At 37.4% G+C, this 15,758-nt stretch overlaps 1 protein-coding gene across 2 annotated transcripts in view; it reads left to right on the top strand.

The window, feature by feature from the left end:
* FANCC (Fanconi anemia complementation group C) overlaps positions 1 to 15,456 on the top strand; it is a 65,127-nt gene extending 49,671 nt beyond the window's left edge. The window contains exons 9-14 of one of the 2 annotated variants that reach the window (XM_014936077.1): positions 128 to 227; positions 3,272 to 3,347; positions 4,173 to 4,254; positions 7,826 to 7,997; positions 11,258 to 11,458; positions 13,274 to 15,456. In XM_014936077.1, the coding sequence (XP_014791563.1) occupies positions 128 to 227; positions 3,272 to 3,347; positions 4,173 to 4,254; positions 7,826 to 7,997; positions 11,258 to 11,458; positions 13,274 to 13,417 (775 nt within the window). In that variant the 3' untranslated portion in view covers positions 13,418 to 15,456. Of the gene's footprint in view, positions 1 to 127; positions 228 to 3,271; positions 3,348 to 4,124; positions 4,255 to 7,825; positions 7,998 to 11,257; positions 11,459 to 13,273 lie in introns of both variants that reach the window. The other variant, XM_014936068.1, reaches the window with a different exon arrangement.
* Positions 15,457 to 15,758: the final 302 nt, after the last annotated feature.

Genomic DNA, 15,758 nt, shown 5'->3' with positions numbered 1-15,758 from the left:
AGCTCAAACACAGCTTGAATCTACAGCATACAAACACTGTACCTTTTTTTTCTTCATTTCAGTTAACAGTAGTGTCATGGGCAGACTAATTATCTGATCTGTTGTAATCTAACTTTTCAATGCTTAGGAATGTACTGCTAGAAACTGGTGGAACTCCAGAAGTTTTGACCATAATACAGGTGTTCACACAGCTCTTCCTTCAGTGTCATCAGAATGAAACCAAGCAGGTTAGTCAAGATCTATTTCTTAATGTTTCTTTTCAGTAAGAAGATATGAAATTTCACAAGAAAAATTCTGCTGTTAAGAATGATGAATAAATATAATAAGCTGAATAATAGCATCTCTCTACAGTTGTATATACATGCCAAACTTCAGTTCGAACATTTTCACCTGTGAATAACATTATAGAGTGAAACCAATACATAAGAGCAATTTACCTGACTTTACTCTAAACTGTGATTTTTCACAGGGACAGCTGCCCTAGTCCTCAGGTTTCTCAGAGTGTGAAAAAATAGTGCTACAGGGTTTAGCTGTGTTTTGGGAGACTGAAAAAGATATAATTGGAGTATATATAGGAAAAAGGTATAATTGGAGTATATATAGGAAAAAAGACTGTGTAAAATTTCAGAGTGGGTGGACTGAGATCCTTTCCATGTTTTGTACAAGCAGATTTCCTTCAAGTTTGTGATGGCAGTGAAAGCTGACCTAAGGATAGTTGGGTCATGTTACTTGTAAACATGTTTTTGTTTGATGGAAATTATAAATTCCTCCAGGATTATTTAGCCTTGAGAATTTCAGAATTATCAGTGGTTTTCACATGGGAATTCTGTTTTAAATTGCTGGATAAATATTTTAAGCCAGTGTTCTATTTTCTGTTTTTTTTTCCAGTGTTTTATTTTATGTTATACATCATGGTAATTAATATAACCAGCCACATCCAAACTCATCCTGTCTCTTTGTTCATTGTTTTGCACTTTGTGATGGCTTATGTAAGGAATGAACTGCCTAGAATACTGTGTTTGTATTTACTTTTTGCTTTGCTTAAACAGTATGCTCAAAACTGGTTTTCACTTGCTTTATGATATTGTTTCCATATGTAACTCATGCTGTGGGTTGTCTTGGCTACTACTAACTGTGTCAAGGACTGCTTTTTCATGGGGATTTTTGGTGCAAACTAATTAGGTATGTACATACTTTAGTATAGGGATTATTAATTTTTAATTAACCTAATTCCACTTGACAGGTAGATTTTAGAGTCTTACCATACCAGTAATACATAGACTGTTTGAGAATACTGTGTGTATTAGTGTGCTGTAATTTCAGTTAACTGTTGTTTACAAAACAAAAAAGTGAGTAGAGAGAGAACGTGTCATTCCATTTATTGATAAGATGCATGCATGTATATCCCAAAAGAAATGGGTTACTAAATACGGTCTTCATTGGATTTAGAAATTTTATAGAGTCTTTTATAGACATTTTATAGAGTCTGTATTCCCAGTCTGTGTTTCGAGAGATTATCTATTTGCTAAATAGTCTCCTATTCCTAAAGAAAGGAGATAGAAGAGTTCTAAGGTCATTGGCGTGGAGACTGAAATAGAGTGGTTGAGGTCTGAAGGGACATCTGGAGGTCATTTTGTCCAACTCCCCAGTTTAAGCAGGGCAATCTAGAACCAGTTGCACAGGACCATCTCCAGTTGGCTTTTGAATATCCCAAAGGACTAAGACTTTACAAGCTCTCTGGGCAACCTGTGCCAGTGCTCGATCATCCTCACAGTAAAAGAAAAAAAAAAAAAAAGTGTTTTCTGATATTCACATAGAACCTCTTATGTTTCAGTTTCTGCCTGTTGCCTCTAGCGTTGTTACTGGGCACCACTGAAGAGACCCTAGCTTCATCTTCTTTGCACCCTCCCTTCAGTTATTTAGATACATAGCTAAAATCCCCCAGAGCCTTCTCTTCTCCAGGCTCTCAGCCTTTCCTTATAGGAGAGATGCCCCACTCCCTTAATTGTCTTTGTGCCCTCTGTTGAACCCTTTCCAGTATGTTCATCTTTCCCTTGTACTGGAGAGGACATAGTTCTCCAGGTTTGGCTGCTGTAACAGGTGCTCACCAGTGCTGAGGAGAGCAGAAGGATCACCTCCCTCCACCTGCTGGCAATCCTTTCCCTAATGCAGCTGAAGATACCACTCTCTGCCTTTGCGGCAAGTGCACATTGTTGGCTCACATTTGACTCGGTGTCCACCAGGACCCCAAGGTCCATGTCTGCAAAGTTGTTTTCCAACTGTTTGGCTACTAGCATGCACAGATGCCTGGCGTTGTTCCTTCCTTTCATACTTTCTCCTTGTGGAACCTCAGGAAGTTCCTGTCGGCCCATTTCTCCATCCTGTCAAGGTCCCTCTGGATGTGGCAGCACAACCCTCTGGCATATCATATCAGCTGCTTCTCTCAGTTTTGTGTCCTCAGCAAACTTGCTGAGGGAACACTGCCTCATCATTCAGATGGTTAATGAAGATGTTAAACAGGAGTGGACCTCGTATGGACCCCTGGGTTGTACTGATGGTTACTGGCCTCCAGCTAGAATTTGTGTCAATGATTACCACCCTCTGGTGATCCACCTCAAAGGGAGTTCATATTGCACTTGCACATGCGTGCTACACGTTAGACATGCCTGTAGTAGATGTCTGCAGAACAAAAATATGAAAGGAGTGCTGCTGCTAGTCTCAATTACACAAGCAGCAATGTTCTCAGTATGCAAATCGTGTGTGCCCAGAGAGAGGACAGGTCTGTTATCTGTGTTACCCTACATTGTGCTGAATCAGATCCAAAGAATTTTAGGTTTCCATTTCCGAATATAAGGCAATAATCTACATCACGCCCTCAGATTTTGTAGCTGTTACTAGTTCTGTGTTTAATATGATCTGTGAACTTGTTTACACTGGAAAATGAAATCAAACAAATTAGTGTCTCTTTTCACCTCTGAATACTAAGAGTGAAGACTTTTGCGATTACAGAGAAAAAGTGTAAGAATATTAAGATGTAATTTTCTTCATACTTTGAATCTTTTTTAATGCATGTATTTTAAAAATCCATAAATAATTACTTTTTCTAAGCAAGCTTTTCCTAAATATCCCCCTTCTTTCTTTATGTGAAATCCTAAAATTAAGTGTGTTCTCTTGCTTCAGCCTGTATTGTTACCTTAGATAAGATTGTCCATGGTGGGTTTGTTTTGTAAACTGACTGGAAAGCTCTTAAAATAATGATTTTGTATCTTAGCATAAATTTCCACTGAAGGCCTACTTCCCTTACCATCACCAGCCTCTTGTGACAGCTTTACTCAGACATCCTTTTGGTAAGTTTATTCATTAAATATTTGCATCATTAGCCAACCTGCATATTCTGTGTATGTCCTAAAATAACTTCTAAAAGGATGAAAACAAAATTTTGCTATTTCCTAAATGGGCTGTGTTGAGTTAGCAATTTTCATAATATTTTTAAAATGAAATTCTTTGCAGGAACATCTAATTCTTATGTAACAATAATACAGATGTAACTTTAAAGAAAACTAAACCAGAAGTTAACAACAAAGAGTACATAATTTTGTAGGAATGAAAACAAGTTACTGAGATTGTAACAAACCTAATTATTCTCATCTTACAATGTCAGTAATTGTCATTATGAAAACGTTCATATGTATCTTACAGGAAATAGCCTTGCTGTTTGTCTCTGAAGCTTGAATTCTGCTGATCTTTCAGATGGCAAGCCTATTATTTTTTTCAGGTTTTCCATTCCTACAGATCAAGACACCACTGCTCAGTATGCTACAGTTTTTCATGAGCAATAATTTCAGCTCGGTACAAGAACCTCAGAGAGTGTTACTCCACTGATTATGTCTTAATATTGACATAATATAGCATTTACACAAGGGTATATCAGCCTCATTTGAATAATCCTAGCTGTACTTCCTCACATGGCTTTGTAAACGAATTGTTTGAAGAAACACAGTAATAGGTATTGTTGAAAACTGGGAAATTTTAAAATGAATTTTTTAATGCTTTGTGACAGCTGAATCAAGTTGCACAAATTTTCATGCTAGCTTAATATGTTTATTTTCACTGTTCTGTTCCAGTTGAGCAGACTAGACTTTTAAGAGTTTTATTTTCATCCTCCCCCTCAGAGCTGCCAACAACACGCTGGTCTCAACACTTGAAACACATTTCAGATATGATCAAAGCATTAGTAGAAGGTACAAACATTAGGTAAGCAGTATTTAATTTTCTAACTTTTTGTTCTTTGCATATGTTACTTTGTGAAAAGTCATGTCATTTGAAGTCTTTAGTGGCTACATTCCATCACGTTCTTATTATCTAAATAGAGCTTTGTTTTAAAGAATAGGACTTAGACCACTAAGAACCTGAATTTAGTAGCACCTATACACCTGACCGATAAGCCTCTGAGTAAACAAAATCTTGTTGTTCTATTCATTTCAGCAAATGGCTAGCTCTATAACAGAAATGCTTACTTGCCTACGCTCCTATTTTTTCCCCAAAACTTTAAAAAAATTATTCTGGATTTCATAATAAGACAACTCTTTCAACCAGAAAAGCAGCTAGTATTGGGAAGAACCTGTTGTGAGTGGTACTGTTTTATGAAGAAGATTACTGTATTGACTTTCTGCAAGCTTGTGCAAACATCCAAACTTCAAACTTCTTGATTTTTATTTTTTTTCCATAAAGATAGGACTGCTAGACTGCAGTGTCATTCATTGTTCTATTACTCTTTGAGCTGACACCCCATCTTTCTGACCTGTTAGCCTTTTATGTCCAAATAGTTTCTGTAATGAATGATAGTGTTTGTCAGCATGAATTCTGCTTTGGTAGGAGATGCTCTAGGACTATATGATAAGAATGAAAAAAGATACATCTCTATCTGTTGCTGCCCTGTAATTCTTTCTTATCAGGCGCATGATGAGACCTGACTGTCTAGAGCTTGGATATGAGTCTGCTTAGATCTGCTCCAAGAGTAAGATTTCCAAAGAATATTGAACAGCTTTTAAATTCAAGGAAACCAATTTCATTTTGATTTAAAACTTTAAATATTTCAATAGAAATATGGAATGCCTTGGCCAGAGCGACTTGCAAAACAAGATACCTAGCTGTCCCCGCTGTGTCCTGGAAGGCAGATACTTGCATCCATGCTTGGTTTCAGTTAACTCATGGGGGCCTTTATTTCTGTTGAGTGGCAGAAAAAAGCTTTTTGCTGTTCCCTCTGAGGCTGAGCTGTCTGCTGGCAGCTTCTCAGTTTCTGTATGAGCTGCAGTTCAGTGCTGTCTCCCCTGTTCATCCCTGGAGCCCGTCAAACCTTTCTGCCCTTGCAGTGTGACCCTACTTCTTAAAGAAACAGTAACTCTAACGTAGAACAAACCAACAAAACAAATATTGTCAATCATATGTGTTACAATAATAGAAGCATGTCTGTTTTTCCATTTGTTGCCTAGCCATTTTTTGGCTTATATTGTCTTTTCCCCCCTTTGCTTTGATAGTACACCGGCTTATATTGTCTTTTCCCCCCTTTGCTTTTATATAGTTTAATAGTATTGTGCTTGCCAGAATATCCTCTTACTTCCTTTAGAACTCATGCAACAATTATGTTCTCTACCAAACAAACCACTCTCCGTAACAAAGAAAATGGATCTGGCTTAAGGTTTCAAATACTAATACCTGTGAGGAAACTGTACTCACTTTTCTTTCATTGCTTTATTCCTGATTTTGCATCTTTATAAGATTCACAGGAGCAAAAATACTACTATACAGCATATCCTCTTGCTTCTTATCGTCAGTGCTCTCTGTTTATCTAGCTTGTTTTTCAGTGGTTTTACTTTACACCAAATGTAAGTCTTACAGCAAGGTGCTCTCTGTGTACTTCTCATTAACAGATTGCTTCTGTGCCTTTTTTTGTTATATATAGTCATCTCAGTGAACAGCAAATATTATGTGACATTTTAAACCAGAAATCAGCTGAGGTACATTTTGCGGGGAAAAGTCCCGGAAAAAGTGAAGGGCCACTGATGGCAATGACAGTGGAGCAGTTGACATACATGCCACCACGAAGCAGGCAGAAACGGCAGTGGGGAAAGGAGTGGAGGGTAGATGGCTCCAAACCAGACACTGTGATGGTACAGGAGTCACGTTGAGTTGTAAGTACAGTGGTGCCTAGGCTCTCCAGGAAAGAATTGAATTCTATTCTGCTAAGTACCGGTTAAAATTAATGTAGTGCTTGAAGTTTAGGGACCTGTATTTCCCTTTGAGCTATGAACACTTGCTGAAGGGAGGACTGTTGTCTGTGGTCACTGTCACATTTGTTTTTTCAAAGGTCTTTAATGTTGCATTTCCAAATTCTAGTATCTTCAAAGGCTTTACCAGTGCTGATGCTGTTCCTTTAGCTAAGGAATTTTAGTCTCAGGTTTTGTCATGCATCTCTAGTTCCCTGCAGTCTGAGCCATGCTGCTGCCCCTCCAAAAGCTCTGGAATATCAACAAGGGCGATTTTTATAGCACTCTCCTCAGTATTTTCTGTCTAATACTCTATGTCACCCTGTTATGTCTGATGTCAGTGATCATGCTTATCCAAAAATCCTGATGTGGTGGATTTGTATCCTAAGAATGGGATTTTGAGACCCTGAGATTCTGTGACATATAGACAAATATAATTTACAGGATCGATACTTTCTGGAACACCTGTAGACAGTATCAGTCACCACTATCCTCCAGACATAGAATACTATCTGCACACATCACACTTTCATCCATAAAACTGTGCCTCCCACTTCTTCAGAAAGTCTTAAAAGTAAGGCAGTTTATTCCAATTATCATTCCCCAGATGATATGATGGTCTCAGACAACTTCATCAACTCCTGAAATTTCTAAGATATTTTGGAGTTTCCTGGGAGGGGTGGCACAGCAGCTCTTGGAGTTCCCAGGAATAAAACATAAGAAACACCTCTAATTCTTCAAACTTTTGCCAAACTTAATGGGAATAATTGTTCCTGGTTCTTAATCTTCTTCCAGCTCTCCTTTTGTCTGTCCTTCCTTCTGCACTCAGTTTGATTTTTTGCTTTGGAGACACCTACTATTAGTTTGCATCTCCCCATTATTTCTCTTTTCTGTAGTCTTATCATAACTTCAGAAGAGCACATGTGAGAAAGTGAAGAGATGAGCTGTGGTCCATTCCCACCTTCCTTTTTCTTACTGCAGTAACGCAGTTGTAAATACCTTCAAAATTTTCATTAAAGCGGACCTGAACTTTAAGACTGGGCAGATAAATGTTCTTTAAAACTTCACATTTAGTCCATGTAAATATAATTCCTCATGAATTACCATAAAATATGTGCCCCGTGAATTACTAAAAACATGAAAATAATCTGGAAAACACCAGAAAGAAACTGGAAGACAGTAAAAGGCAACAGTAAGTTAGAATACAACACCTGAGATATGACTTAAAGTTTTGAAAATCCTTAAACTGGAGAGTATAAATGATAAGGTTTAATTTTATGATGCGTATTTTAATACAAATTATTTTGTTATGGTTAATGAGAAACTAGTGTTATGGGTAGTCTATTCTACTGTTTGGTAGCACTGGATATATCTCATTTGATAGTGACTGCAGATAATAGAGTAGTACATGACTGTATGCTTAGCAGGTAAGGCATTTATCTGTGGAAGCGTAGTTTAATGATTTTTATTTTCATGCCAGTATCTTTTGCGGTATACTTAAAACATTTAAAAATGTTAAATAACAAGAAATACTTACTTGTATCTTTGTTATTTTCCAGTTCTCTTGCTGACCTTTTTGAAATCTGGTTTTTGGTTGCTCGTTTTGGAGAATGGCTGGATATTGCAGCAGAGCAATTACTGAAGGCTCCTGTAGAACCTGATGCTCTGCTTTGGCTACTGGCATTTTACTACTGTCCTCAAAATGAAAATCAACAAAGGACTCAAACAATGGTGAGTAATGCAGTGATAGTAACCAGCAATTAGCAGTCAATAGTCTGCTTATATCATATTGCTATAAAATAAATAGTGCACACCAGAAAAGTGATCTACACTGGAGAAGGTGTTGGCTTTTCAAGTTCTCCTGGGAACTGTGTTGCAGTGGAGAACTTGAAAGATTATTATTGTGGGTTTTCTTGGTGACATTTAGAAAACATTTTCTTCTTTTTAAAGTATATTATGTAGATTAGCAGCTTCTTGGCTTCCTTTTGGATATCTTGGGTGCTTTTAATCACAAGTAAAACTATTCTAGAAATGGCTTTTTTTTAAATCATGGCGTGGCAGAATTCAGCATTCCTGTGTTATGGCATCTTCTGAGAAGAAAACCCAAGAGAAATCACAACAGCAGTCGAAGCAGTAAATATATTTACCAGCCGCAGTCCTGAATCCTAACCGTGCTGTTCTGTTCTGATTTCTCTTATGTATCTGTACTGATTTTTGGCATGTATGAGATTGTAACAAGTATGTTGTATTTCCACATGCTAGGTTTCTAACAGAAGAAAACAGTGTCCTAACCTTACACACTGTACTGCATGAAGAGGCTGAGAGAGTTGGGGTTGTTCAGCCTGGAGAAGAGAAGGTTCCAGGGACACCTTATAGCCCCTTCCAGTACCTAAAGGGGGCCTACAGGAGAGATGGGGAGGGACTCTTTATCAGGGAATGTAGTGATAGGATGAGGAGTAATGGTTTTAAACTGAAAGAGGGGAGATTTAGATTAGATACTAGGAAGCAGATCTTTCCTGTGAGGGTGGTGAGACACTGGAACAGGTTGCCCAGGGAAGTTGTGGATGCCCCATCCCTGGAAGTGTTCAAGGTCAGGCTGGATGGGGCTTTGAGCAACCTGGTCTGGTGGGAGGTGTCCCTGCCCATGGCAGGGGGGTTGGAACTCGATGATCTTTAAGGTCCCTTCCAACTCTAACCATTCTATGACTCTAAGAATGCTGTGTGTCTGTGCATGCATGCAGATACATGAAAGCCTTTAATTTACAGCTATTTTGCAAGTTTGAACTAGCCCAATCAATCTGATGTACAAAGCACAGATTCAAAATCTAGCTGCAGCATCTCTCGTTTCCCTTAATTCTGTTTGATACAAAAATGCAGCTCACTAGTAAAACATCATGCTTTTTTACATCTAATGGTCAATGTACAACAGTGTGTTCTGCAATATTTTTCTTCCCTTCCCCTCTCACCACCCACATGGCATTACAAATGCAAACTTAACATCCCAATCACCTTTTTTTTTTCCTCTATAATTTCTTATAGTCTAGGAGTGGGTGTGGGATGTTGGCTAAGCAGAGTTAGGTTAGAGTTACAGTGAAGTAAGGAAATCAGGGTTGGTTTTAGAATGCAGTTTTGAGAAAGAACATGATACTCGAACAATAAACATGGGTGAATGAAACTGAAGAGCTCTAAGTACAGATCTATGTATGGAACAACATTTTAACTCCAGCAGCACAGAATGAAATCACATTGTCCCATGTATAGAATCATCTCCGTTTGTCCCCTATTCCATCAGTTTGTTATACTGTCATAATGTGTGACAAATTTTAGTGAGAAAATAACTTCCACTGACAGCCCACACAGTTACTTATCTGTTCCCAGAGGTTTAATATTTCAGTTAATTGTGATTCTTTCCTTTAGTTACTTCAAGTAAGACATCTTTTTTTCTCCACAGATCAGGCTACTTCGGAAGCATTCCCACAGTTCATGCAAAGCTTCTGCCCTCAGTTAGATATTAGCTTTTTCTTTTAATTTGTCCTTTGGCAAGTTAGCTCTCAGCTCTTTCAAATGGAGTGGTTTCCTCCTCAACTCCTGCACCTTTCACTGGTTGAGGATTAAGATGGGATGGGAACTTCTGGCAGATGCCAAGCTAGAGGACTTTTAATGCAGCATATTTTTGTGTGGAAAGGCTTGCACTCATGACTTAAGATTTTTGTCTTCCCACTATTTGCCTTAGGTACGAGTTTACATATCAGCAAGAGTGGAATGCATAGGGTTAAAATTATTTTAAAAAGAAGGAGGCCACCTTTGCTGTTCACTAGACTTCACTTATATGTGCAGGACTGAATATTTTGCTCCTCAATATTTATTCATCTGTTGGAGTCCTTTCAAACCTTTAGACTCTGAAACATTGGAGGAGCAGAACTTGGAGATTGGTCATAGGAACTTTGCCACTGAGTCTCCTAGGGCACATGAGGTTATAGAGCAGAACCTGCTACAATTAGTCTCCAGTCTCTGACACGTGTTATCGAGGCACACCAAGAATAGGATTTGCGGAGGGATAAAGAATTGTTAAGAATTCCAGTTACCTTCCTTTAGGTTCTGGTATCGTTTGTTGCCTGACATGTAATTGTGGACATAATTCAAGAAATTGGCAGACTTTTCAAACTATTTTATGTGGCATTGTTAATAGGGCAGGGACAAGAAAGCCAAGGTCAGGTAAATGACTGAAAGAAATTGTCCTAATGAACATTGTTGAGCAATGGGTGTCCTTTTCCTTTGGGCCTGCAGTGGTATATATTTCCATTGTTCCTGCACTTACTCATTTCTGCTTTTTTCTACCAGTTTGTTTGGTTTATTTTTAATACAGTGAACAGAATTATTGTTAGGATTTTTTGCAATAGTTGCTTACAGCTCTTTTTCCATTGTGTAGGTGCCAAAATCTTCTGTTTCTACTCCCAGTAAAAATTAGTTTTTATTGGCTAACTTGAAAGGTAAAACCATAAGTTACAAACAACACAGGAAGAAGGAAAAAACTGCATTCTTACCAGAACATTTTATCAGCCGAGGTCAGGTTGCATGGGGATTTAATTGATTTGTGCAGCAATACTGAAATGAGCCCTTGAGGAGCCTCTGTTCTTTTTCCCACAATGCAAAAATCTGACCATGTTCTGCTGAGGGAGTTTCTCCATTTCCTTTTATTATTAAAAAAGGTCAAATCCTGGCTTGATGCCCTGCCTGCTTAGTTTGTAAGACCAAAGAAACTTTAAAAATCCATTCTGTCCACCTCTGTGTGTGTGAATTGGTATAAAAGAAATGCGTACAGCCCTTCCTTCCCTGTTCTCCTTGCTGCCTAAATTCAAGATCTTTTAATGTTTGGGTAGTTTCTGCCAAGGATTCAGTTTCCTGTTAGTGAATAAATCCAAAGGAAAAATACCATAGGGTATGACCTTTACTCTTCTCTGATCCTGCATCCTTGAAATTGTTTTCTGCAGGTGGAAGCTCAAGCAGTCTACAATCGTCTAATGATGCTCTTCAGCTGTACAGTCCTTTCCATCAAAGATCTGGAGGCTGCTGTACACATTTTAACAAATACAGAGCAAAGTCATACCCAGCATCTTATAGCACATCTTCTTACCAACTTTTTGCTATTTTCTTCTGGTGGACATATGATTGCCCAGGAATTTATTTACCATGTGAGTGTTTCTTCCTTTTTTTCAGTTTTTTAAGTGGAATATATATATTATTTTTTTTTCTGTTTTGGATTCAAGTTCCTATGTCTTAATATAGAAAATGCGTATCAGAGAATTAAAGAAGATCATGACTAGGGCAATTATGCCTAGTCATGCCTAACCTGCTACATATCTATTTCAGCTACAGTCAAAATATTTTCCTTATTGACACTTCTTGACAAGACTCTCTGAAAAGGTTATTGTCCTGACTATACAGCTGCAGAAATAGTTAGATTGCAGTTAAGGAATACCTACAGTTCATTTACACTTGCCATAGATAGCATGTGCAAATATTTTGGTTTTCCCAGTTACAGATCACTCCCTTAATTATCCAGCTGCTGCAGAGATGATGGAACTGTCTTCTCTCTGTTTTCCATTACATAAAACAGCTAGTTACTAAGTGTTAGCAGAGGAGATAATGGTGTAATAATTGAGAGAAAAAAAAGAACAAAGACCTGAGCGAGTGTCACTCAGTGTGTGAAAAAGGCTGAAGAGGAGTAAAATGCTGGAAATGTGCCACAATATCTTGCTATTCTTGATGAAAGCCTTCAGGTATTGGTGCAAACAGTATAATGTGTTTATGTCTCTCAAGATAGGATGAGATTAGGAATTTATTCTTCTCTAGATACAAAACTATAGTCTTTTAAGAAGTACAAGCTTCTTGTCCCAGCAGGTCTCTGACCAGTGTGTGGGTTTAGTACTTCAAAAGTTTTTCCTTTCCACAGCAGTGTATGGGGTATATGAAATCTGATTTCATGACACGAACGGAAAAACCATTTTAGTGGTTATTCCTTCTGGCTGACTAGACATAACATTTTTCTGTTTAAGAAGGGTTAAGGTATTTCTATCATTTTAGGTTTAAGTTCACAAGTGATGAATTTCTTCTTGGCATAAGAATGTATGATAAAATTAGGGGGGTTGTATGTACTTTTACAGTCTACTGATTTTAGTATTTCTTTTCTGGGGAGTGTGGCTGTTGAGCAGTGATGCTGTAATATACCAGTGTGCTGCTTTCAAATTCTTCAGGAAGACTGAAGGCAATTTCTTATTTCTTTATAGAAAGCAATATAACTAACTTCTAAAACTCTGAGTACTCCCCAGTGCAGGGTGGTTATAAGCTGTCATAGGCCAGAGTATGTCAGTCTGATTAATTTTGGCTGTATCTGTATAACCATTAACGTGTAGGTAGGCTTTCCATGTGATCTGAAAAGGCCTGAAGGTATGAAAGGCAGAATGGTGCGAAACCAATGTGGGATGCATGGCAGTGGGTTTGGTTAGCATAGTAAACTTTGGGATTAACACAGCAGAGATAACATGGAGTCAAGTCCCTGCTGATCTGCAAAAATTGTAACTTGGGGTCTTTTCCTGGTACTTTGTCATCTTTTAGGGGAGGGATTTATGTTCAAATTTTGATAGCTCTACAGAATTGAATTTTGTCCCCAAATCCACTCAAAACCTTCATGTGCTTTTAGTTGTTTTCTAAGGAGATAACTTCTGAATGGTTACACTGTCTGATCTTTTGTGTTTCCTTTTAAAACTTCTTGACATCTTGATTTGTTTCACTTAAATTTGAAAGAACAGTAGAAACCTCAAAGTTGCTCAGTTCCACCAAGATGTATAAAATGAGATGCCTTGGGCAAAGTTGCTTTTGAACTTAGAGCATCTCAGGTGTTCAGTGGTGAAGGACAAATTTGTGGTTTTGTTGCAAATATTAATGGAGACTTCTCAGTACTTATCAACATAATTGCATTATTTCCCTTTTCCTCTGTTTCGCTTCAGATTACTGAGGCAACTGATACAAGCAAAGAAGTTTGTAGTCTTCTTATCCGTACTGCATACAGAATTAACCATAATGGAGAAGAAAACCAAAGGACTGTGAAGCTGCTGAATGAACTTCTTCAAAAACTAACATTGAAAGTTTAGACTTTTAATGTCATCTATTTATTAAGCCAGCACATCAGATCTTTATCCAGGTGTCAGACTTCAATTAACATCCTACCCCGCGGGTTACCAAGGGTAGAAAAATATCTACTGAAGAAATCTCCTGCAACTTTCTATTCCCTCATACATTTTTGAAAATAATCCTTTGTTTGGAAATGTTAACCTTTTAGAACATAACATGAAATATTGAAGATAGTTGCAAATTTTGTTCTGAGCACCTTCTTTAACAAGAGACCTATGTCATTTAAAGCAGTTCACTCATCCTGTTGTTTATATGGCTGAAGATCAGTTTTTCTCCCAAACTACACATGGTTTTATAAGCAAATTGTTCCCAGTTGCTTGGTTGGTAAGTTGTTTGTAAAATGTTTTGTTCTATAATTCTGCTTTTATGAAACTGACGATGATCTAAGAGTCAGTGATTCATGGTGAACGCACTCTATGTTCTCAGGAAAACAACGTTTCCTGAACTCCTTAGTTCTTGTTGAAAATGTTTCCAAAATAAAACTGCTCTCAGATTTGCTAGATTATTTTTTTCTGTACTGCAGCTTTCACAGGACAGCGTTCTCTGCAAAGTGGTATACTGATAGCTGGTCTCTGTCAACAGTTATATGGCAGGTGGAAGGTTGCTTGCAGTACAGCCTATTATCAGTGTGCCATGACTGATGCTATTGTTCATTCTTTAAGAAATCTTTTTTTCACTCAGAGTAAACAGGACAAGCACAGCTTAGGCATAAGGAAATTTTCCAGTTGGAGAGCCAAAATTCCTAAAGAGAGCATATGGTTGCAACTCACCTCTTTCCTTTTTGTGTTGAAAGGTATTTTACCTGCTTCGTGTATGTTATTTGCCACACACAAAGAGCAGTGGCTTACTGGTTTACTGCATTGCTGTTAGGAGCATATTTGTCCCAAGAAGTTTTGTGAACCTGTTATAGCTTAACTAGAAAAATACCCATGGAGAATAGTAATGCCAGAGGATCTAAAGACGTTTCAGTAATTTGTTCTCATATATTACCTAGCTTTAAGGTCAACAGTTGTGCTATTTCGAAGATGTTACTTGGAATACTATTCTTGCATATAAAATCAGAGCCATATGTCTTAAATTAACACAGCTTTTTGAATGTAGCATTTGTTTTTGAGCAGTGGAAAAGAAAAGTAAGGTACTAGTGTCCCTTAACTGTGAGAAGTGGAAGGATATTTTCTGTAATGCTGTTGACAGATTTCTTACAATTTTGTTCCCAGTGAGTCATATCAGACCAAATTACAGAAGTTACATGCCCTCTCAGTCAGTTTGTTGATGTTTGTAATATTTGATTCCAGCAGATGAAGAAACAGTAAATACATATAATATGTCTGTGAAGAAAGGATATTTTTTTCTCTTTCAGATTAAAAATACTTCTGAAAGAAAAATCAGAAAGAGATATTTTGCAACTTGTCAGTTGTTGGTAGCCATACATATATAAAAAAGCAAAATCAAGCAACCCGCATTTCTTTTCCCCAGCTGTCATACCTGAAATGCATGGGATTAAACTAAATTATTTGTTTGTTGGTCAGAAGCTCTGCGGTATTTGTTTAGTGGGAACATGTGTGGAGTGCTCTACATAGAATGATAAATAATCTAAAATTTGTCTCCAAAGAATGATTTTTTTTTTTATTATTTAATTTCTAATCGACTTGTTGGATGTGAGATTCTTTGGTTGTCCTTAAATTGTCTCCATATTACAACTATATAAAATCTTTACAACTTTAAAGAAATACTGGCAAAGAGTTGCAATATATGATTCTTGCAGATTTGTTAGGTCAGTGATATCAGTATGCTATTTATATGTGTATTACAGTTGTGGAAGATGAATTTGTAACCATCCTTTCACAGTGCAGTCATATTTTTTTTCCACTAACAAAGTGCATGAAAATTCTTCTTTCTTAAACAAAATCAATATCCTGTTAAATAGTAGTAAGTCAATTCAAGCAGAAAGGAAATGTGCAGTAAAGGCAGAAAGAATAAAATTAGTACTGAATTGGCACATTTGTGTTTTCCTGTGTTTGGCTTCTTAAGAAATGTTGCATGATTTAAATATTACAAGGAGGGTTTGCATGTTTCAGGAGACTTTAATGAACAAACCTAATGGATGTTGTCTGTAACTTTAAAAGATACATCTGTACTGGCTTTTTTTTTTTTTTTATTTATTTAGCATAGTTGTTATAAATCATTGGTCTTTATTTTTCCTTGCCCTTTCACAGTGCTTGAATTATGATCTAACTTTGATATAAACTATGATTTTGTGGCATGCCAGTGGAAGGCAACAGTGTGATTTGGTGCATCTGA

Source organism: Calidris pugnax, unplaced genomic scaffold (assembly GCF_001431845.1).
Source record: "Calidris pugnax isolate Ruff unplaced genomic scaffold, ASM143184v1 scaffold2, whole genome shotgun sequence".
Taxonomy (NCBI): Eukaryota; Metazoa; Chordata; class Aves; order Charadriiformes; family Scolopacidae; genus Calidris; species Calidris pugnax.
Note: the sequence above shows the minus strand (reverse complement) of the source record. Positions and strands in the feature narration are given on the sequence as shown.